Source organism: Meleagris gallopavo, chromosome Z, assembly GCF_905368555.1.
Source record: "Meleagris gallopavo chromosome Z, MGAL_WU_HG_1.1, whole genome shotgun sequence".
Classification (NCBI taxonomy): domain Eukaryota; kingdom Metazoa; phylum Chordata; class Aves; order Galliformes; family Phasianidae; genus Meleagris; species Meleagris gallopavo.
In genome coordinates this window covers 11,437,646-11,461,286 of record NC_139435.1, presented here as the reverse complement: position 1 = coordinate 11,461,286, position 23,641 = coordinate 11,437,646, and the positions used below count along the sequence as shown (strand labels likewise).

The following is a 23,641-nucleotide window of genomic DNA, read 5'->3' as shown; positions in this document are numbered from 1 at the left end:
ATCAAGATCCTTCCTAATTGAGTCTTGAGATCCTAGTCTTCCTTCCAGTTTCTTCTATCACCAGCAATGTCACTAAGCTGTCCTACTTCCATTCAGTAGCCCTCTTCATCTTGACTACTCCTCAATAACAATTCTAATTATGCATAGAATGTATTCCACATTTAAAGACCAATTTTACTTCACTAAAATGAATTATGCAAAGGAAAGTAAAATTTTCCATGTTAAAAATTTGAATAATGTTTGGTCTACAGAGACGACATCTTTGGTGCATTAGTGGAACTGGTTTGGAATGTATTTGCTATTGATACAATATATAGTGTCCAAAACTTGCTGTGAGTCTTAACAATCATTAGAGGTTGTATAGGTGGTAATAGTGAGAAAGAAGGAAAATCCTTCCACTGCATTTCAGTGCAGATCTCTGTCAGGAAAGAAACGTGTTGGAGGATGCTATAAGACACAATGTGTGCACCTGATACATCAAAATATCTGATTTAAATGTGGAGTGCATATGCCAGTGACATCTGCTGATGGAAGTCAGAAAAAACTTCCATTAAACATTTCCTATTCATTGAAGTGTTATTGGGAAAATCCTTTAAGCTGTGAAGCATTTGAGAAATACACCATATAGAATAAAAACAGAATCTACAGGACATCTTTAATTAACAACTTAGATTTAGGACTGCTATTCACTGAGTTGAATTTCCTGTTGTGGTAGGAATCTTCATTAAAAACAGATGAGCTATTTCATTCCCATTAACTGAAGATTTTTTCAAGACTTCACCATGATAAACCTTCTAGTTAAAAAACCTTATACTAACTTCCAGTTTATATTCAGTCATAGTAATTTCCATGTCAACTTTTGCAAGGGTAAATTTACTCATTATTATGTGTATACTTTCTTTAGGTGTACACTGTGCTGAGCCATATCACCTTCTTAGGCATGTGATAATTAACTCAAAACAAAGTATTTCAACTTTTATGTAATTTGTAAATTTTACAATGTATTTTTTGGGGCAATGTTGTTCATAAAAACACCTATTGATATGCGCCCTGTATCTCAGTTCAGCACCTTCCATAAGCTATCTCCAGAGGGTCCTCCTCACCCCAACTCTTATAGTTAGTAAAATAACCAAATAAACATATCCTCTGCCCAACTTCTTCACCTCCCATACAATATTAAAAACTCTGTTTTACAGAAGTCCAATTGGCCATTGCACATCTGTGACACACACACACACAGTAAAAGAAAAGAAAATAAATAAATAAATAAAATCAGCACAATTAGAATGGGAAGTTATAGGTAATTCTGGTTTGATCCATATTTCAGACACTTTTTTTACTCTTTACCTTTTTAAATGTATTTTTCTTTTTGTTTTGTTATTAAAACTTTTCTCCTTCCTTCAAGGTACTCGTAGCCTTCAGCAGAACCAAGAGCAAGCTAATAATTATTAGCTACTGAAAACCTATTCCCAAATCTTTTTGAAATTGCAGTTCAACAGGCAGTATGATTGCTTTCATCCGTTACAGGTAATAACTTCCCAACTTGACAGACTTATTAAAAATACATACAGCCAGCTATGTAACTCCAAGCCTTAACTTTTTCATTATTTTGAGATGAAAATGATGTCATTTTCTGACTTAATTGCATAAAGTTCTTTGAATTACTTTCTAGTTAGCTTAGGTTTTTCCATTTCCACACTGCCCTTTTGCATCACCTTTCTGAGTTCATCATAATCTGCTAAAAACAATGGGATAGTGTTTGTTGGTTTTGGACCTGTGTCTAGTTTATCTTTAATCTTAAACAAATCTTTAATGTAGAAAGTCACTGCTCTTTGGTGGTCACACCTTTTGTGACTAAAGAAAATGTCACTGTTTGTTTTAAATTCTCTCCTGTAACTCAACTCGTCTTCTCAAAGATTTTACTTTGTACTCTTGCTTTTTTTACCTCCACATTCCAGCCCTTTTGGTTGCTAGAGTAACAATTGGTAAATTGTCAGTTAGAGATTGCTTATGGGTTCTGTATGAAGTAATTAAATTATGACAAGGCACATTAAAAATTTCACTGGATTCATGATGTCTTGTTTTTAAAAAAGGTATGTAACCAGTTACTATTATTTGCTCTGTAGAGTACTTTATGTTAGGACTAGGCTAATGAGGGAGGAATTTGGGAAGCAATGAAGTAAGAACATTCCTATGCATTCCTATCACAGGTAATGTAAGGTCCCCTTGTTTAATTCTATTATTGATACTCAAAAAAACTGCTGCCTCAGTTTGTAACCTATGCACATTTCCAATTTTTTAGCATCTTCCAGTCTGTAAAGAGTTTTCATATCCCTGTATCTTCAGATTTAATATGATTTGGAAATAACATCCTTACCTGTTTAAAGCAAGCTTCCACCAAATTTGGAGGGAACATATTTCTGTGAAAGAGAAAGAAAATTATATGAGAAATAATATGATTCTAATAACATCTTAAGTAGTGGCACATCCAATTAAATAGTTGACCAGATAATTTTCAAAGGAACCCTAAGATGAATATATATTTTTGCATAATTACATACAACAAGTAGAGCCTTGCGTACAGAATTGGCCCGGTTAGCTTTATCAGGACAAAATACAGTAAGGTTGGATAGATGATGCCAGTTATAATTTTTTGATCCAGTACTGTACACCAGGTCTTGCAATGGAGCAGAACATGAGCTAATTTATCACATGAACAAAGCTCTATGTATTGGTACCAACTTTTAAGTTTACATTTATTTATTTTGTCAGAACCTAGATTAATAAAGAAATTATTAATAATGCATTTCTATTTCTCAAAAACATTTGCAATCACATAGCCTTGTAAATAATGACTTTCATAATTCAATTTAGTGCCGTATTAAAAAAATAAATATTTCTGAAGTCGAAGCATTCTTTAATAGTAACACAGACACATATAACAGTATATGTGTTTGCATGCTTGCTACATATGGGGGTTTGTTTATTTCCTTTTCAAAATGGTGATATTTCTGAAGGGATTAGAGGCAGCGTAACTGATTAAATCTTGAGGAATCTGAGTGCAAACCTCTTCATGGATCTTTCTGAAGTCCCCCTTCCTGGCAGCATGACTCTTGGAGGCCTTTCTCCATGTCTCTGGCTTCTCCAAATGGGTTAGTGGAACACAAAATTTTGATGGCTTTACCTGTGGAAAAGCTCCTGAGTTCAAAACCTCAGTTTCCCTACTCCCTGGAATACATCTATGACATACTAACTCTAGAAAAGAGGTATTGCACAGTCTCTGAGCAAGGAGAAAACAAGATTTTGTATGTGTGCCCCTCTATTTCAAGCATTCATTTTGCGTGTTCCTGGAATTTATTTCCCATCCATACAATTTAAAAAGGTTGAGTAGACAAACCCAGATTGGCATTGAAGAATAGCTAAATCAGAGTTCCAAGTGAAATGTGAAAATTCTTGAAGGTTGGAAGTAAAGAAAGCAGAGGACTTTGGTAATAAGAATTGCACTATGGAAGAAGGGGAAAAGACCCATGCAGATAGTAGGACAGAAATCTTTATTTTGTATGTGAAAGAATCTTTCTTCGAGTATTAGAAGCAGCTTCTTCTCTTGCAACAGCCTGATTGGAATATAGAACTATGCATTGTAGCATTGTAAGTGTTAGAGATATCGGCATTGCATAGCTGAAAGAAATGTAGCTAGTTTATACAATCACTATCTAAATTTATTCACTGTACATCTCATGTAAATCCAGATATCACTGTTGTCATTAGTATAGAAAATATGCAATATCATAGCCATACCTGATTAAATCAAGAAAGGCATCTGCTGCTGTCACTTGCACAATTTTGCCTTCTCTGTGCATGTTTTCTTTTGTACCTTTCCCGGGGTGGATGATGACCACAATGATTATACCAATCAGTACAGCAATGATTGTAGTACTCATGTAGTAGACTACTGCTCGGACTCCCATCTTTCCTGATGCTTTACTGTCCAGGGCAGCAATTCCTAGTAAATTTAAGCACAAGCACATTAACCTCATGAGTAATGACTATAAAGTCAGCATAATGTAAATAGGTTTGTGGGAAGAGTTTTGTGGACCAGTACAAAGAAAGCTATCCAGTGTAAGTTGGCCTTTTTTTTGCAGTTCATACTACCAATGTTTTCATTTCCCATACCTAATGCTTGCTATCACATTTTCTATCATAAGAGTTACAGTTTTATGTGCTATCTTATCACCTGTTGAAGGTAAATACTATTGCTGTGAAGCAGTATGGCACTCCCTTATTCCAGTGAACCAATACTTAAATTTTCATCACTGTAGTGACTGTAATTTGAAATACGTGCCTTAGAAATGTTCTGTACCTAACTTGTAATGGTAAGAAATAAAACACTACTCTCAAGAAATGTTGATAATGTTGCTACAACTAATGTGAGTTTTCCTCAATTGTTAGTGAATGACCTGAATTTACCTCTGTTCCAAGCCATGGGAATTTAAAATAGATTGAATACTGTTAGCTTGCTTCAGAAAATCCTCACTATTTTATGAATAAGCAGTTAGAGTCCTTTATAAGCTTTTCAAAACTTGCGACATTAATCCTAATTCTTGGCTAGTCTTAATGTGTCTGATCTATAGTTAATACTAGGGTGCTCAGTATGGCATCTGCTGAAGTATTTGTTCTCCAGATTGCGCCAGCAGGGCTGCACTGTGATTGTTAAATGAATGCTCTCGCAACCTCTGAGGAGTGTCTTATGAGCATTGTCAGAAATGGAAAAGCTTTTCTTTTTCCAAATGGGTGCAGGTACTGTTTTTGTCCCTAAAATGTCCCTTGGTACTTTCTCTTCAAAATTTCAAGTTCTCAAACTCCACCATGGTTCCACCACCTGTTCCACAACAGTGCTAATGGTTGCAGTGCTTTCAAACTGCAGGATGAAAAAAGACAGTATGAAAGAATCTTCTTCAATAGACTCCTATAAAGAACTATCAGATTCAAACTTTGCTGACTGTCCACCTGCAGATTTAGGTGTCATTCTTGAACGTTTAGAATACAATGTAAGTTACCTATATGAAAGGAGAAAACATTTACAAAGAAAAAGGACTGTTTGAATATAAATAGTACAGAAACATGAAAGTGAACTGGCAGAACCAAACATTTTCTCATAACATCACTAGATATATTGTATTACATCTTTATACATTTTAAATGAGGAAATATATGCTACTAGAGTTATAGTGAGATTCCTTCCGAGAGTCACTGTTTTAAATGAGATCAAGGCTGCATTATAGGCTCTAATCAAATCTTCAGACTATAAAACCAATCACATATTTCATTCCTTTTCATTTCAGTCAGGACTTGCCCTGTAATAGCAGAAGCCATTACGCCCAGTAAGATTCATATCGACAAAATGATTTGCACCCATAATTGCTTGATTTATATCTCCCATTGGCAGGCTAGTAGAAGACTGAAATGTTACGAACACAGTAAGAAATTGAAAATGGAAATTTTGCTTCTGAAGCCCTCAGTCCTTTATTTCTCTGCTCAGCTTCCCCGTCAGCAAAACTGGATGATAGTATTCGTGGTAAGCTTACATTTGTAAGTTTTGAAATTTGGTGAGGAAAATAGCAAATGCTGCCAAGAGATAGTCCTCTTATTTTTGTGAACAGGAAGTAAATTCTATAGCTAGGATTATTGATGGGTGGATGGAGGGTTGCTCTTTTTCCTGAGTCCTCAAAATAATGCAAATGCAAGAAAATGCAGATATAATTAACCAGTTAATAGCAATCAGATAATACAGTTAATGATTGCTTGAGTCTTTCTGTCTTTCTGTTACTAAGCTGCACAGAATTTATGTCAGTTAGTATTTGTTAGAAAATTTATTTTTGAAGTATCCCTATGTATCTTGAAAAAAAGTATAATTTAAAAAGTGAAAAATTAATGCATGGATACTAGTTCAGCCAGCTTTATTTTTACATGCTTAAATTGCTATTCTATGTTTTTACTTGCTTTAAAATATCAGCAATGGACTGTATTTTCTTGTTTAGCCAAGATCAGCTTTAAAGCTGGATTACATCTTAAAAAAAAAGAACTTTATAGTTTGGTAAGATGATTTGGAAATGCTCCGATTCAAAATTTACCAGGTTTCAGTATCCTACTTTTGTCAAATAGAATTCAGGACCAGATGCTGAGCACTGTCAGCCTGCAGGGTTCCCAAAGCCTACTGCTTTAACCAGTTCTAATCTTTGTATTCCACACTGGATACTAGTCTGTGTGTCCTAAACTCCAAAAATCACTAGGAGTCAAACTAGGTCGTATCTTACCACTGAAGAGCGCTGTGTTGGAGGATTAGAGCTTGTGATCCTATTTCTTTCTTGGACACATTCTGGGATCAAGTGGTGAACCATGTGAACTTGATATGTCAGGGAGCAAGAGTCATGCTCTTGCCTTTGTAAGCTGCTTTCCATCTTGGCTTCCCACTACGCACTCTGGCTGTGAATACATGGCCCCTTATTTTAGGTTGCTTAATCTCATTTCTGCTGTTGCTTATCATATAAATGACTTCTCAGCTTGAAAGTAGGGGACAGTAATTCCTCCCTTCTTGGGCTCTAACTGCTGATGGCATGTATAGCAGGAAGCATTCACAGCAGAGGGATGGCAGGCGCATGTGTGAACAAAAGCTATATGAGGAGCTCTTGTCTCAGAGAACCCTTACTGGGGTGCTGCTGGGCAGCTTTCTCTCAAACTGGGGTTAATGGGAACCTAAAGAGGAACACCCAGTACCTGCCAGGGCTAAAGCTTCAAAAGCTTCCAGAACACCAACATCTAAAAAAATATTGAAAATCTGTTTTGGAACATGAGAAAATGAAGGTTCTTGTTTTCTTTATATTTTAAGATGTTGACAAGATTTCTTAGAGCTGAATGGGTCTCTGGAAGGGTTCTTAATGGAGAAGCAATAAAGTTTGCTCCAAAGCTTTCATGTGTCACAGACCATTGTATCCTCAGTGTGTCCTTTCATAGCCAGCCAGAAAAACTCCCATTGTGTCACTGGAGATGTATGTGCCCCTTTCATCCTGCTGCCGCTCCCCTCCCCAAGCCTGCTGGCTCCCGCACCGTGCAGCCTCCTCTCTTTTCCTCCTTCCCCTTCCCCAAGGGGCCTGGGAAACTCTGCTGGGCTGCTGGTGCCCATGCACAGGGATGCCTTGAAGTTGTCAGGGCAACCTCAAGCACTGCACCCGTAATTCCTCCTAGCGTGTGCGCGCGCAGAGTGTGAATAGGAACAATTTTTTAAGTGTTGGTGGAGATGAAGGGTGAGCAAGAAAGAAGGGGGCTGGAGTATGTCTACAGAACTGCAAACAAACCCAAACCCCTGCCTGTCCTCTCTCTTCACCCACTTTTTTCCCCTCTTGAGAAATAAGGTGAAAATCAGTCACACTGTGAGTGAAATAAAAACATGTTGCAGAGTTCTCCAGAGTGTCAGGACAAAAAGCAAAGCACTGCGCTGTTCTTTAACAAAGGTATTAGAGGATGTAGGAAACAATGAAAGCAAGCAAGTAGGGTAACTTCAAAAGAAGGAAAAAGAAAGAAACATTGGAGGAAAAAGGAAGAAAAGTCTAGTTAGGGTAATTTGTTAAATTTTGAGTTGTTAATCTGACTGCTCTGATTGTTTGCCTAACTTAATTGTGGTTCTCCAAATTAGCATGAGCTGATTCACGTAGCAGTTTTCTTGAATAGGTACTCTACTACTACTACTTCTCTTTCAATTCAATACTAACTATACTTGTGAGTTTAAGTTATAAAGAGTTCTAAAATTTATGGGTCTGGAGGTGCTTTAATTGATATCAATTTTCTCTATATTGCAAGCAAACTGTACATAGTCTAACTGTAGTCCTATATTTTACTAGGGCACATCTTGACTAACACAGTCAAGATACTGTACCCCTCAAGAAGATCAAAGATAAAACACACTGATCATATCCTCTATAGATAATATTAATATCAGTTACTTTCGAGCTGCTTACTGAAAAGAATTCCAAGAAATTGTTCTAAAAGCCAAAAATCAGAGCCTGTGCTAAGAAGTCCAACTTCAGAACACTTCCTCTCCGTAACTGGTGCAACTCTAACCCTAATCCTAACCCTAACTCTAGCGCTACAATCATAAGTTCTGTGCTATGTAAGTGTGAGAATTGAGTTTAAGCCCATACATACTTTTCCTGTCACAGTACCTTAGAGTTTCTGCCTGGTTTGTTTTGTTGTTGCTCTTTGTTGGTTCCTTAGTGCTGGTTTTTATTGTTTTTTTTTTTATTTGTTTTTGTTCTGTCTTGTTTTGTAAAGAGTATACATATCCACCTCAATAATAACTGGTCAGCAGCTGGTATGATTGAGGTCCTATTTCTGCACATAAATCCCCAATCAGCAAAGTATACTTGAACTTAAATTTGTCCTTAATGTTAATTACTATATTTGTTGAAACAAGGCCTCAACTAACAGTTTTAAATGGGATATATTTTGTTTTTACACACACTGATCCCAAAATGTTCCAAGAGTAAGCAGTGCACCACTGAAGAACTGGGCAGCTAACAAGACCCATTTTGCTTCTCTTAAAAAGATAATCACTGCATAGGAGTGACCCTAAAGCCTTCAGTGATTTTATCATTTGTCAGAGCAAGTAAGATCTACACTTGTATGCATGTGTATATTCTTAGTCTGAAAAAAATAAAGTGAACCACTATTACTTTTCACACAGAAAGTCTCTGCTTCTGAAAGCCTTTTGTTGTCCTTTAGAACTTTTGAAAAAAATAGATTTTGTGTATTTGCTTTCCTACACCATAATTCTTGTGTTTTGTGTAATAGAATCTATCACGTTGCCCAGAATAGATTTAACTTCTGGTTACTTTAAAAATACTTGTGACACACTATGATAAAGATTTTAAACAAAATAATCAACTCTGAATGGACGTGTATAGGCAAAGTTACTGTCTGGTCCTCATAAATATTCACTAAGGCAAATAAAAAAGGGAGATTTCTAAGATTGTTTCCATTTTTTTTTCTTAATCAATATCAATTATTAGAACTGAATTAATAGCACTTTCTTGTTAACGTAGATTTTTATATAAATTTCCTTTTCATGTTTCAAACTGAGTTTTTAAATACAGAACATTATGAACAGAACATCTTTTCATTGTTAATTATTTTCCTGTTTAGTTTTTAGAGTCTCTTCATTAGGAAATTGCAGTTGCTTATTAAAGACTCTTATGGTGGAATGGCAATAACGGCAACTGTTGATTCAGGAGTGTTGCCCTAATTTTGTTTCTTTTAGGTTTTCTTTCACTCTCCTAATGAAGCAGTCTTAAAAGGACTACTCCCGACCCCCTACATCCACTAAGCACTATGTGATGAGTAAACTCTCAGTGTGAGACCATGAGAACAATCCCTTTTGTGTATGTTGATGAGGATTTGTGAAAATGAATAAGGCTATGCAAGCTCATGGTGAAATATCCTGACAGAAAAATTCTAAGAAAAAGGAAGAGCATTAGTTAGGTAAAGACAGCGACAGTATTTCCTGACTTTAATTAACGTGATTGAGTTTGAAGCTTTATTCTGATAGCTGCCAAGCGTTCCCAGGAAAGGAAAATCAATATTTAAAGCTTTGACACCTGAGTCCTATGCAAGATCAGGCCCCACATTAGTCCAAGCTCCAGGTCATTTCTTCTGGTAAGAAAATAAAATTGAAAAGAAAAAAAGTGATGTAACACTTTCAAAGAATTATAAGCAGTGGTAAAGTTAATTAATATTAAATTAATACAACTAATTTCCTCCTGAAGACACATAAAATTCATGTCTGAAATACAGCTGTGTCTGCCTTTTTAACAAGAACCAAGAGAGCAAGCTTCCCCCAGATCTCAATTTAGTTTATTCTTACATGAATACGGAAATTGAAATAACAAAATTGTACATTTTTGTATTTTTGCCTTGTCCATTAAGACAGTTTGACAAATCTCTCAGGAAAATCAGTAATTATGTTTGATCCAAAGTTACGTGACTATGATTAAGCCAAAATGAATAAAGAAAACCATGGCAGGGATGCAGTAATGCAATTTAATGAGCCAATTAAGTGGCCAACAGGGGCTCCTGAAGGACCAAACATGCTCCACAGCTTTGTAATCCAGCTCCATTCCTCACCACCAGAAAGCTATTTACTTTGTTTTTTGTAGAATTAGTTTTTCTGTCAATTTGTTGTTCTGAATCATCTCAGGATGGTATCAGACAAACACCAGACCTGGTACAAAGGAAGCAGAAGGAGGGCATGTCTGGGAGAAGACAGCCTATTTGGCAGCAGTTTTCCTTTGCTTTGGGTTGTCTGTACTATTAGACTGCATCCTTTGCTTGTGGTGGCAGTGCTGCTGAAGCACATTCATAGTTCTCACTTTGCCCTGCTTATCTTTCAGCTGGCTCTGCTCTCATCACTTTGCAGAACACAATAGGCACCAGCTAGATGAGGTTGAGTGAACAAAGATGTAGAAAAGAACACCTGGGCTCAGCAAAGCTCTGGAGAGTCTGGGCTACTTGAGATAGTACTGACTTACAAAAAATCAACATCAAAATAAGCCATTCTGAAGATATAAAGATATTCTTGTTACATTTAATAAGAAATACCACTGCATGAATGAATCAGAGAATTCACAGACCTTAACAGGAAGGTGGATCTTGAAAGCATGTATGAGTCCACATAAGCACTAACGTAAAACAGTGTGCCTTTTTCTGTGGATTCTTCATCACCACAGCAGGGAGAAATGTTGTATATGATACAAACCTAACCACACCATGCATACTTATCGTTGGTATTCATACAACAGTTGGTTTGTATTATATCTGAATGTTGGCACTGGATACCAATCAGTGACCACTGATTCCACATGATTCTGTAAGCTTTTGCACAGGCAACAACACAGTGATGCAAACCAAACATCTATTCCTCTTAGTCCAATGCCTCTTGACAGAGACAGTATAAAAGTATTCTAGCAAATAGATATAATGTGTTGCTAGCTGCAAATGTCCTCCTTACCTTTCTAACACTTGTCAAGGGAAAATAGTTACTAACTGACCATGGTTTATTGGCCTTCATCCTCCTTGCTCTTCTAACCGCAGTTACATCATTAGTAGGAGTATGCTTGAGAAACCACAATAAGATACTGACAGAACATAGTTTGCTGTGCGTGGTAGAGGCCCAAGTAAACCCCAGTGGCTTTGCAGGATCTTTACCTTTCATTTAACCATGAATAATGAAAGACCATTTTTGTTATTAATCATCACTGATACTGCTGCTTCTGTGTGATAAATTCATTTTAACAGAATGATACAATGCTTAATTTCACTGCAGCTACTTAAATTGTTATCTTGCCTTTTTGAAAAATGACAGTAAACTGTCAGTGGAGAAAACTATTTCCTGGGACATAAACGTAGTGCTCTGATACAGCTGACAAATACACTGTAATGTCTTGGTCAGAATTTTATTTAGCTTGAAGTTCAGATCAATTGCTATTTTTACTTTAGCTGTCTTCATGGTAGGTTATTCCAGTCTTCCACTGCTCTTACTGAGGTGGCTTTTACAGAATTTTTTCACAAATAATACATAAATAACTTCATTTTCCTCCTTTAAAAGTCTTCAGGACAGTGCTAGTCATTGAAGGCAGGGAAATCAAGATACTACCAAGCCTTGTTTAGCAAGGTTCTTGCTAAAATGATACATAGACATCAATGTATCGCAGCCTCCACTAAAATAAAATACATGAATAGCACTGAGATACTGCATTTATTATATGTCAGTGATATGTGTAATAGTGAAGGAAACCTCTTGCGGGAATATGCTGTACTGTCCTGAAGACTGCCACTGATTTACTGTCCGGGGTTTCAAGATATCAGAATGTGTTTGGAGAACGACATTTCCTGAAACTCACATCTGCCTCAGAAGAAGCCTGCTGTGGGCCTGTTTAGATGCCCACTTAACTCTTCACATTATTCCATCTTTTGCTCACAGTATTGGAATGTGCCAAACAATATGCTTTTTGAAGGGAAACTAGGGAGTAATTTATCTTCTTTATGTGTGCTAAGCAGAGCAGGAGGGAGAAGCAAGCAGGGATTCACAGCAAGCCATGGAGCAGTGATTAGTAACAGCTGACAGTCTCAAACCAAGACTCTCTTTCTTTGGTTACCTCATTGTAATAACACAGTACAAAGGACTGACTGTATTCAAGCCAAGAATCAGAGACTCAGGAACACAGAAAATAGCAGCTCACATTTTTTTGGTAACAAAACACTGCTACTACCTGCACAGTGCAATTCTAAAAAGACATAATTTCAGGTCCAGACATTTGGACCTAACTTCCCTGGAAATGGGATTCTTCTGTTGGACATGATGCTGCTCATTTTCTGTATTATGAGTAAAACAATAAGCACATAAAATTTGCTTAAGGAAAAACATAATATAATATGGTAAGTTATGTCAGGTTGATCAGGATGTGTTGTTACAAGACTGAAGTAAATACACCAGTAACTACCACTTTTATAGGAACAGACCTCTACTCTGCTCCACAAGGATGAAAATACCACTTCTCACTTATTCTGATCATGTTGCCAAAAAATATCCACTTTAAATACAAACTGTGATGTATTCTGGCAAAATGCCACTTATATGGATGCCTTCCCCTTCTGAATGATGCTAAGCATATTACTTAGTGATCCATAAAAGCAGTATCTTAAAATACATGTGGAAGCATTTAATCTGCTAAAATGCAGGTCTGAATTTTGGCAAACTATGCCTGGAGCCCTTCAAAGACAAGTTTTTATTACGTACAGAACTTATTAAGCAATATCCCACAGATGTACAGTTGCTGCATACCACATGATGAAGCTGTAAACAATTTACTGTTACTGATGCACTCCTAATCAACTTTAGCTGCTACTGAGAATTTTTCTCAGTATGACATACTTTAGCACAGAGGTACGAGACTGAAGATATACGTAAAGGAACAGTAGTTAGTGTTGCAGTCTAACAAAAATGCATTTGCTTTTCTATCTTTAATATGTAATAGATACCTGAAGAGACACTTTATTGAATTGCTAAAAAAATGAACTTTAGTGAGAGGGCAAGATCTTAAATATATATGTTTGTGTACAAAATGACACTGGATTTGGTGTATGGGATTCTACCAATTTGTAATTTGTAATAGCTCTATGCTAGAGGCATCATCTCCTCACCCAAGATGTGATCCAGCATTATTGGCCAATCAACTCTTGGCTTCTTTACTAAAATATTCAACAATACTCCATTGCAGTAGTACTGTCTTTTATCTGAATGATTGTCCACTGCGGTCTGAAACTGGTTAAGTTCATGCTGCAGCCATGGTTTGCAAAGAAGTTTTGCTAAGACTGATTGTACTCAACTGAGATTTGAACTATCAGCAGTGTGTTTCTAAAGCGTATGGTACCGACTTGGCTGTTGGGTTTCACCTTGTATTTAATTTTAGCACAATTTTTAAAACCCTAACATATCTTTCTTTGCTAATTCAGCAATACTAAGGTAACTTTGAAAATAATCGTGTGACACTGCCTGTAGATATGTGAACAAGACTTGATATTTTGGAGTAATCTGAGGTTGCTGCAGCAACTGCCCACTCATTAAAGAATCCTGCATATTTTTTGTTGTTGCAGTAGCTACTATTTACCCGTTTCTTAATACTATCTTATTCTTAAGAAATCTTATCAAAGAAAATAACTCTAACAGGTTCTTCTCTGTTCAACCCGAAAGTGATACATTTTCAGTTTACTTTCAAGCTACCAGTTCATTTATTTGCTGCAGTTTTACCTATTTATCTTCCATTTATTTGAGTTGCTCACAGACCTGTTGCTTTCTTTTTCATCTGTGTTACACAAACCCAGCTGGTGGTTACATGTTCTTGTAATCTTTTTCATTTATTACATTCCTTTCCGTTTGCCGGGCATTTTTTTTTCTGTTTTTGCTGTTGTGTTGGTTTTTTTTCTTCCAATATTATGTATGTTTTCTTCAGCCATTCTTGATGGGCCTTCACTTTGCTCCCTGATTTTTCTCTTCTTGCACCTCATTTATAATGTTAATCTCTTCCAAGTTGTAGCATTATCTGCATTCACTTGAAGCACCATAAGTCAGCTTAAATGGAGCTCCATGCTGCTGTTGCTACCCCATTCTCTGAACCAGTAGAAAAATATCTGAATTGTTAATCTGCAAAATTCAAGTCAGCAGTATAGATATAACCCCCTCTCAGTTTGGGAAGTATGTCCTGAAAGACATTGCCACCAAAACCATAGTGACTTTGAGGCAGTACTTATGTAGTGGGGCATCTGTCCCTTTCATAATACAAATAATATGCACAACTAAATAGTGTTTTCTATGTTAAAAAGAAATACTTATTTGGTCCTCTTTCATTACTCTACAGTATGATTTGCATTAGAAACTGCAGAACAGAAACTAATTGTACAATCTAGAGTATTTTTAGCTCATCTTTTTCCAATAATCACAGTAACTTGGATTTTTTAATAAAAGTTCTGCGTATAACATTTTAAATAATGTGAGAACTTGAATCATCCATAAATAATGAATCTACAAAACATCCTGAGACTTCTCTAATCAGGTATAACAGAGTTAGGAATTCCATGTAAACATATTAGAAAAAAAATGGTGTAACATTTTCAAATTTATGAGATAGCAAGCCTTTAAAATATCACCTATAAGCCATCAGGTAATCTTTTAATAATAAATAAGAACATTATAATTCATGAGATCTTGAGCATTTTACCTTTCTTTTCACAGGCTATAGGACTGTAGGACCATAGTAACTAATGATTTAATTTAAATCTACCCCAAGAATTTAATAGGTAAAAAACAGATGAACCTTAGAGAAAACTAGCATCTTATTTGTGAATTTAACAATTCAATTGCATTTCCAATTGCCTTTATATTTGGACTTTTTTTTCATAGTTCAGTAATGATGTTAAGGCTGTTCTGAGAACTTGTTATGAAAGTGTGGAGTTGGAGTTTCATGTGAACAGACTTTTGTTTTCCTTCTCTTCTCTCCTTTGTTTCAGTGACCTCTTGAACTCTGGGTCACTGATTCAGTTACAGCCTTGCAACATCAAAGCTGTACATATTTTGCTTTGTCTTTCTCCACCTTACAGACTTGTAGGAGGCACTGGAAAGAAATGGAGACTTCTTCTGGAATGCCTGACAGTACCAAGGAGTACTTTTTAATAGTATTTTTCATCTCTTTTCTGGGATCTTATAGTGCTAAGTAGGGCGGAAAAAGGATTCTGGCTTCCATGATTCAAGTGCTTTACAGTTGCCATCTGGGCATCACCTGTTTACAAGCAGAACTGAGGATATGAATTTCTATGAGAGGTCTGGGATACGAAAGAAAGTATCAGCTGTTTTAAAACTAAATAGATGAAAGAGAAGGGTTTTTTTTTTTTAAGATTATTGTTATTTTTGGACTGTGATGCTCTACAGAATCCAGTTTATTTTTAATGAGCTGTTAAACATCCTATCTTGAATTTGAAAACTTTATTTTCTTTATGGATGCAGGTTCTTTGCACAAATTCATTAGTCTTGAGACAGACATCAGCAGGCTTAGTAAGCTAACATTCTTGAGCTTTTTTTTTTTTTTTTTTACTAGGTTTTGAGAGTTAAGATGTACAGTGGTTGTAAATACAGGACAAAGCTGATTTTCAGTGCAAGAATGTATTCACTGATGAAACAGCCATTCATTAAGTGAACTCTTGACCAAAATTGAGTTTCTGGCTCTAAAAAGGAACTATTTTCACTGAAGAATCTCTGATATTATCAAATATTCAAATCTAAGTTAGAAGTGGGTGGCGAATGTCAGAATAAAGTAAGCATTTAGCTTAGCATACAAGTAGTGAGAGCTGTTTATGAAGGGAGCATATTAATTCTAGTGCAAATATAGTACTTACAGTACTATGCTGTATTTTTCCTTTTCCTTATCAACCACCAGTGAAGAGCTATTGGCACAATTATCTGAAGACAAAAAGGTGCAGTTATCTGATGAAATGTAAATTCTGCTTAATTCTGGGTTACTGAAAACCTGATCCTGAAAACACACTGATCTGAGCCAAATTCACAACTAATGATCCATGAGGTCATTCAAACATTTCAATGAAGTAGTGTGCATTCATACTGGCTAAAGAACTATACTAGAATCAGTAACTCTTAACTACACAGGAGTTACAACTCATGCTCTCCAAATACTGGAATAACTTAAAAATGGACATTTTATAAATCAAGTGCTTTTGTTGTCTGAGTGCTGAGTTTTTGAAATATGGTCAGAATATACTTTTGAGTTTTTCTTCACATCCAGAGTTAATCTGCTTAGATATTTCATTTCTATAAAAGATGAGTTTTTTTTTAAATGACATCAAGACCTGAACGCTTCTAGAGGTGCTGGAGTTGAATGCTCTGTGGTTTTTTTCTTTATTCCTGTGTTTCTAATTCAGAATTAAAATTGAATTGCTATTCAGTTGTTCAAAACTGTAAGGGATTTTATCTTCTAACTTCCCATATGGCAACATAAATAAACTTTTTTTTTTTTTTCCACAAATCTTTCTGTGTCCTAATAGTTTTTACTTCCCTTTGTAGGCCATCATTTGTACAGCTAGTTTTGATAGACTCCTGTGGAGTAAAAGTTCTCTTCAAGAAAATATCTACAGAAGAAATACATGGGACATTTTCATCTGGTTTGCTGAGTAATCAAGATTTAAGAGTTTACAGTCCCAGCAGCTTCTCTTACCATTTTGCAAAATACAAGTGTTTTCTCAGCAGAAGCAAGTGAGAGTTAAATACAAATCTTCCCTGTTCCAATACTTGCACCAAACTTGGAAGAGTCCATGTTTGCATGAATTGTACATGTCCTCCTTTCAGAGGGCAGGACTATGTCTTGCCCTGACAAACTCTCTGCTGAGAAGAGAAAAGCTAAATGTACCACCAGTGCTGACATGGGAAGCTCTGAGAAAAGCTAGCTAGCTATGAGAACTATCAATGGCCCACAAGAATTTCTTTTTCTCCACTTCTGGAATTCAGATGGTGCTTGCTACCTTCCAGAGACAGGCAGATGAGGCTTTAAGGTGAATGTAATTGACATTGCTGTATCATTGTGTATCAGTGATCTCACTGTATTCAGTCAAACCTGGGCAAGTTCAGAGAGATCTAGAGAATAAAAGGGGAAAGACATTGTATGAATGGAGAAAAGTGTCATCAGGGTGGTTTCTGTCAAGTGACTGATGCAGTGCAGAGAAGTTGCAGAATATGGCCAGACCTACCAAAATCTAACACTGCCTAGAGCTAACCATGACCAAAATCAAACTGACTAACCAAACCAATCCAAACCAAACCAAAATAGTGATTTCTGGGATTGATGGGGTGATGCACGAGTTCTGCACAAAGCTTCAGCAGTGCAACAGCACTGAGTTGCACACTGGATTGACTGACGTGAAGAAAACCAGATCAGTCTGTGAGCCTGAAAAAGTTGACATCATGAGACCTTCTGCTGAATTAAAACTGGCTGACAGTTCTGTAAGGAGACTCCATGTTTCAGCAAACGTTTAGCTGTGTTCAAGCCTGCCTCAGGCACATCTGGTGACAACATTGCAACAGATGAATAAGGAAAAAGTACCACACTGTGTTTCACATATCTGCAAAAAGTTATCTGCTATGAAAAGGGACTATGAGACAACTGGAAAGATATTCCTAGCAACTATGTAAGTTCTTAGATACTTGGCAGTGCTATCTTCCGTGATGATCTTAATTCCATATGCAACAGTACTGTTTATGTTTTGTTGCTTTCAGTTCTAAAGAGCTGAATTGGAGGCTCCAGAATATACACGTTGCAGCAATAAAGAAAAAGTAAAGAAAAAAATATGCACAAAAAGGAGCACTTGGGTGGAAGGAATTGCAGAGGACACAGAGTCTCTATGATAGTATCATGAGGCTCAAATCCCAGATGCTGCTGTCTCTTCAATCTCAAAAAATATTTCCTCAGTTAGAAATTTCTGTTCTGAGTTTCTCTGTTTTTTTCTGCTCACTCTCCAACACCAGTGGACGATAAACAGCTAGCAGAGCAATCATCCTCATCTTCCAGACAATCAAATACTTTACTGGAACCCAGACCCAAGGCTTGAGTCTTGTAGTTTCTATGCTGCATAGTGATATCCCTAGTTCACAGTTACTTGGAATTCAGGTGGGACATCCAACAGTGCTCTCAAAAGACAATAACTGCCTCCAGTAAAGATCATCCTGTCTTACAGAATTTTATAACAGATAGATATGTTTGAAGAGCAGCATATAGTAGATGCAGAAATTACATTTTAGAATTTAATCAAAATAATTCATTAAAGAACAAGAATTGCCATTATCAATGCACTGAAAAAGAAGAATAAGGAGTGAAAACAAGGGTAGAAAGCCTGATGATTGCATTACGGTCTCCTGAGAGCTGAAAACCTTCTGCTTATGCACAAAGGACTTAGCTTGCAGTGGGCGCTTCTGCAATGATCTCAGCGTCAGATGCAATGATTCAGGAAGTAATTTGTGTCTGTCAGATTTTATAACTCTGATGAAAGGATGATAAGTGTTACTCGTTCTGGTATGCAAGTACTCCCAGTAGTGTTCCTGTGTCCCCAAAGTGCACCCTTAGAAACATTCTTGATTGAGGGAACGTTCTTGACTGTTTAGATGTTTCTGGTCTTCATGAGTGGTTGTAACAATCTTTGTGCAGCCTCTGTTAAAGCAGAGACAAACTAACAAGGAGGTAAACATGTTGGAGCTGTATTATATTCATGCGTAGGAACTGGGGATGCAGATCACAGTGTTCAAGCTACAGGTAAAGAGGTGAAAGAAGTAGGAAAACAAAAGCTGCAGGCTTAATAGTCAACAGTGGCTGCATCTCTGAGCTCTCCAGCTTCAAAATAGTTAACTTCTGGCTTGTGCCAATGTGCAGCACAATTTAGTTCTGCACAATATGAAAAAGGACATTATTATAAATGTGCTCCCAAACGATTTAATTGGACCCCTCATATTTCCTTTATTGTGAAAAATCATTATAAGATACAAAAACTACTCCATCTAAGCCTCTGAAAATGATTTATGATTTCTGTAGAGTTTTATGGCAATCGTCCACCCATTTTATCTTTTCCAAGCCAAAAAGTTGTAGTCTGTTTAATCCCTGCTCGTATTTCACTGGAACTGTATACCACTAGTAAGCATTGTCACTTGCTTCGTACTGTTCATGGCAAGTCTGAGAATTCTTTCCTGTGTACTAATAGCCAATTAAGAACAAATGATTAGGTGTAGTATAGTTGCAGTATAGTCGCCTTTCCCAGGTGTATTACGTTGCACTTGGCACCATTCATCTGCCATTTCATCACAGTAATTCACTATTGAAAACAGTTTCAGTCTTCACTATCATGAATAAAATGCTAGCTCTAAACGTCCTAATGCCTAAACTGTTTAGGAGAATTGTTTATAATCTGGTGCAGCTAGTTTTACATTTAATAATATTGTTGTGGTTTTTACTTTTCAGGTATGGTGTGTTTTTATTTCTGTAACCATTATAAATCTGTTTGTATTAAAGTGAAAAAAAAAAGTTGTTATAATTTGTCCCTTACATACTTTCAGTCCTTGTACCTTTGATGGGAATAGGAAATAAATGGACATACAAATATTAATAAATATTCAGTGTGGTTTTGACATAGTCCATCAGTGCTCAAGCAAGGTGTTTTAACTGTTACAAGTTCTTTCAAATAGTTTTTGCTTTTTATTCTGCAGCAACTTGCTTTTCAGCAAGGTAACTCCTGTTGTTATGCACTTGAAGTAAAATAAAAAATCAAAACAAAGCCTTTATGGATGGGAGGTTATTACCTATTATCAGCTCAACTGGAAATCCATGGAGAATGCAAAATGAATGCCAGCACATAATGACTGGTTGTATAGTATTTTGTGAAACAACTAGAAGTAGTGGTCCATTGAGAAAATCTGTATTTTGCATTGAAATTTAAATCATCCTCAAATTAAGTGCTATTAGCAAACTTAAATTATTTCAGAGGTTCTTTTTAATTTTACTTTCTTTAAGTTTTACAAACTTTAATTTTGAAGACTTTTCCTGTTTGTGCATACTGCTTGCAGAAAATAATACTTCCAAAACTTCCTTTCTTATTACTTTCCACTGTTGGATGCTGTTTACCATGCTTTAATTTTATTTTTAAGATATAAGCAAAGTTACTGTAGATAGCAACGTTATATGCAGTAATTTCATGTCTACTCTCATTGACTTCTCATTTTTAATGGCATCAGAGTTCACTTGGATTTTCTCCCTCAAGCTCTTGTGAAGATTTGTTCTGGATAATTCCTATTGCAAAAGTGTTGAGAAGTGAGATCACCATCACAAGTGTCAGTCTTTCAAACATTTATGTATTGCTGCTTCTAGGTTTTGAGTAGTTTGCAACTTTTTTTCTGATTTTCCAAAACATAACTGCCTTGCTACTTTTGTAACTGCTGAGAGCTTTTGTCCAAATCATTTTAGAATTACATGTCATAATTATTAAATTTGTCCTGCCTGTGTTCCTTTAAAGACTGTGTATAAGAGGGTTCTAACTTTTTTTACTTCTTACTGCCTGTCTGATGATTATTAGAAGCTATAGATAACAACTGATAAACAATTGGTTTAAACAGTAATACAGACACTGAAAAGATGGTGCTATAGGTTGTTCCTTTTACTTCTATGAAAAATGGCAAAAAATGCTTTTTCTAGCAAATCAGTTGTAGATTTTTAACTGCTGTTGACTCTAATATACCATAGATATATTAGTCTGAGGCAAAACTTTTACAGAATTTGGACCCCTATGGAACATGGATAGTAATATTTCTTCAGTTGTTTCTTTATTCTGGGATGCTGTTTAAAAGATGAATGGGTCTTCATAAATTTAATAACTGGCATGACCATGTTTTAAGTCAGTCTTGAATTTGGAGACACAAATCAGAGAGTTTTCTTTCTTTTGTTGGAAAAAAAGGATTTGACTGTTCAAATAGAAGAGCACTGTCATCAGCTGTGTAAATGACATAAATTCCATGTATGCCTATGTGAGTGCATTAACTGTGTATATGTGAAGCATACAAGAGTATGAAATTAAAACTGCCATGCAATTTCACAACCTTGACATGCTTTGAAGTACTGTGGTGGAATTGGAAGGTGGACAAATTGCCATAAAAAGAAAGTAAGTTATTCCATTCCTTTAATAACATTTTTCTTAATGTTCTTAGGATATTTTTGAATTGGTTTCTTATTGCTTAATCCTGTAGGAGATATCTATAAAATTCCCCTGAGGAAATCTTCCAGTAGAAATATATAGGCAGCTCAAATACAGTGAAAATTCAAATGTTGCTCCTCCATAGATGATCTGTCAGTTCTGTTTTTTGTCCACAACTAAAGTCAACTAAGATCAGTACAAAATTTCCCATTGATTGTTCTGATTTCTGAAATAATTTTGTTAGGACATACAAAAATAAGCAAATTCTGGAATAACTGGAAAAAAATAAATTAGATTTTGGAAAATAGATTTATTGTTCTGGTGACCAAGTAAATTGAACAAACACTGCCTGATTTTTTAAGTGTCATGTATGAACTACTATACCCGAATCAGGAATATATTTCTGAAACTGAGACATCGAAGTGGGAGATTGATTTTTGCTAACATTTTTGGCTTTTATCTTTTCTTTGGGTACCTGAGATGTTTATGGGTCTGCTCTTCTAGAATGAATTACTCTTAGCATATCCTTATTCTCCCTGGAAAAAAGACAATGCTGCCTTGGTTGTATTTGTTCTCTCTGTGAAATCTGCTGATGCTGTGCAAAAACTCATTAGAATATTAGTATGTACTAAATCAATTTTTCTACACAGAAATAAAGGAGAGACTCCTTGTATTGATATAGTTGTCATTGAGAGCAGACAGCAGCTGGAACCTTATAGTAAGTGACAGTACTTATTCTATAGTAGACTTGTCACTGAATAGACAGGAGATCAACAGGACTAATTGGAGACTTCATGCAATATATCTTCCTCTTCCACAAAACTAGGCAAGAGTGGACTCCCAGCCTGGTCCTTTACGTTCACTGCTATTAATTTAATATGTTCATAAAGAACTCTGTGAATATCAAAACGAGACAGTGCTAATGTTTTTCCAGCAGGAAGGTATATTGGTGAAATTTAATAGAACTTGCATCCAGTTCCCCTTGATAGGTCATATACTGCCTCATGTCAAGCACTGGAAAAGTAAACCCTAACTTCTTAAATTTAATAACTCAGAACTGTAGTATTTTCTGGAACGATGCACTTATTAGGGACAAAGTACAGCTGCTCTCAGTGGAAGGTTATGTTAATGTACTGCAGCTCCATGTCATGCAACCAACTGTAGGTCAATCATACCACATGCTAACTTCAGGAGGAATTATTTTTAACTTCATGAGTAATACATTCTTGTTGGATCAAGTAAAAAGAAGTGTGTTTCTTGGTCCACTTATTCATGTCTGATTTTTGGTTATAACATCATATCTGGCTTAAAACCATTACCAGGTAACTATGGGTATTTTATTTCCATAGCAACTGTCTCATGGACGGCCCCATACCATTCTTGCTGTATTTATTTGCTCAAGTTTATTTCCATCTCTACAGTGATATAATTAGAATTGCTATATTCTTTGTGCCTGCTGAGTCAGGACAAATACATATCTTCATTAAAATTATCAGTATATGCAGTCTTCTACTTAGCAGCGCTATTAAAAAATCTTTGCCAACACTACATCTGAAAGGATAAAGCAGAGGTACAAAAATGTAACATGATTTGCCTAAGGTTGCACAATGTTTCACGGCATTAATTTTCCACAATTCATATATCCATAAATTTATTTGGGCAAAACCTGGCTTTGCAACAATTGAATATGTGTTCACTTGTTTCACTGAATATTGTCTTTGCTTCTTTATAGGTAATTTAGAGCATCTTGACTGTTAAATGTGGTATCTACTTACGTTTGATTAATTATTTGAGTCACTTTGTGTCTTTTTAAATTTTTATTTTATTTTTTATTTTTATAATATTCCTTACTACTTGTCTTTAGCATTATCATCATTTATTGCATTGCACTCCACTGAGAACTGAAATTAAGAGCATCACATATACATCTGAGGTAAGTTAGCAGGCATCCACATATGGAAATTCTAGGTCTCTGCACTTTGTCAGCTCTTTTCATTGTGTGTGATGGTAAATCCTATCAACATCTGTGCTTGCTTATACTATTGCTCTTTCCACATTCCCTTCCTCCTTGCCCATCTTGACTTAAGCTAGCGTATTTTTCAGGGCAGGATGTTTTTTTATTTTGCTCGTGCAATATGCAACTTGATTGGGCTTTTCATGCTCTTCTGTATTTCACCAGACAAATATATCTGAAATAAATGCACTCGATTTAATTTGGTTTTAACTTGCATTTAAAAGTAGTGGTCCAATCTTCCAAAACTTCTGGGACAGAATTGTGACCAGAATTGCACAAAATAGTTGCAAATAG

General features: G+C 36.0%; 1 protein-coding gene across 1 annotated transcript in view; it reads right to left on the bottom strand.

The window, feature by feature from the left end:
* Window positions 1-23,641, bottom strand: part of SLC1A3 (solute carrier family 1 member 3) — a 61,989-nt gene that overhangs the window by 13,416 nt on the left and 24,932 nt on the right. Inside the window, exons 4-5 of the mRNA XM_085213486.1 lie at window positions 3,799-4,003; window positions 2,378-2,420 (exon numbers count right to left, since the gene is read on the bottom strand). Of these exons, the coding sequence (XP_085069612.1) occupies window positions 2,378-2,420; window positions 3,799-4,003 (248 nt within the window). The remainder of the gene's footprint in view (window positions 1-2,377; window positions 2,421-3,798; window positions 4,004-23,641) is intronic.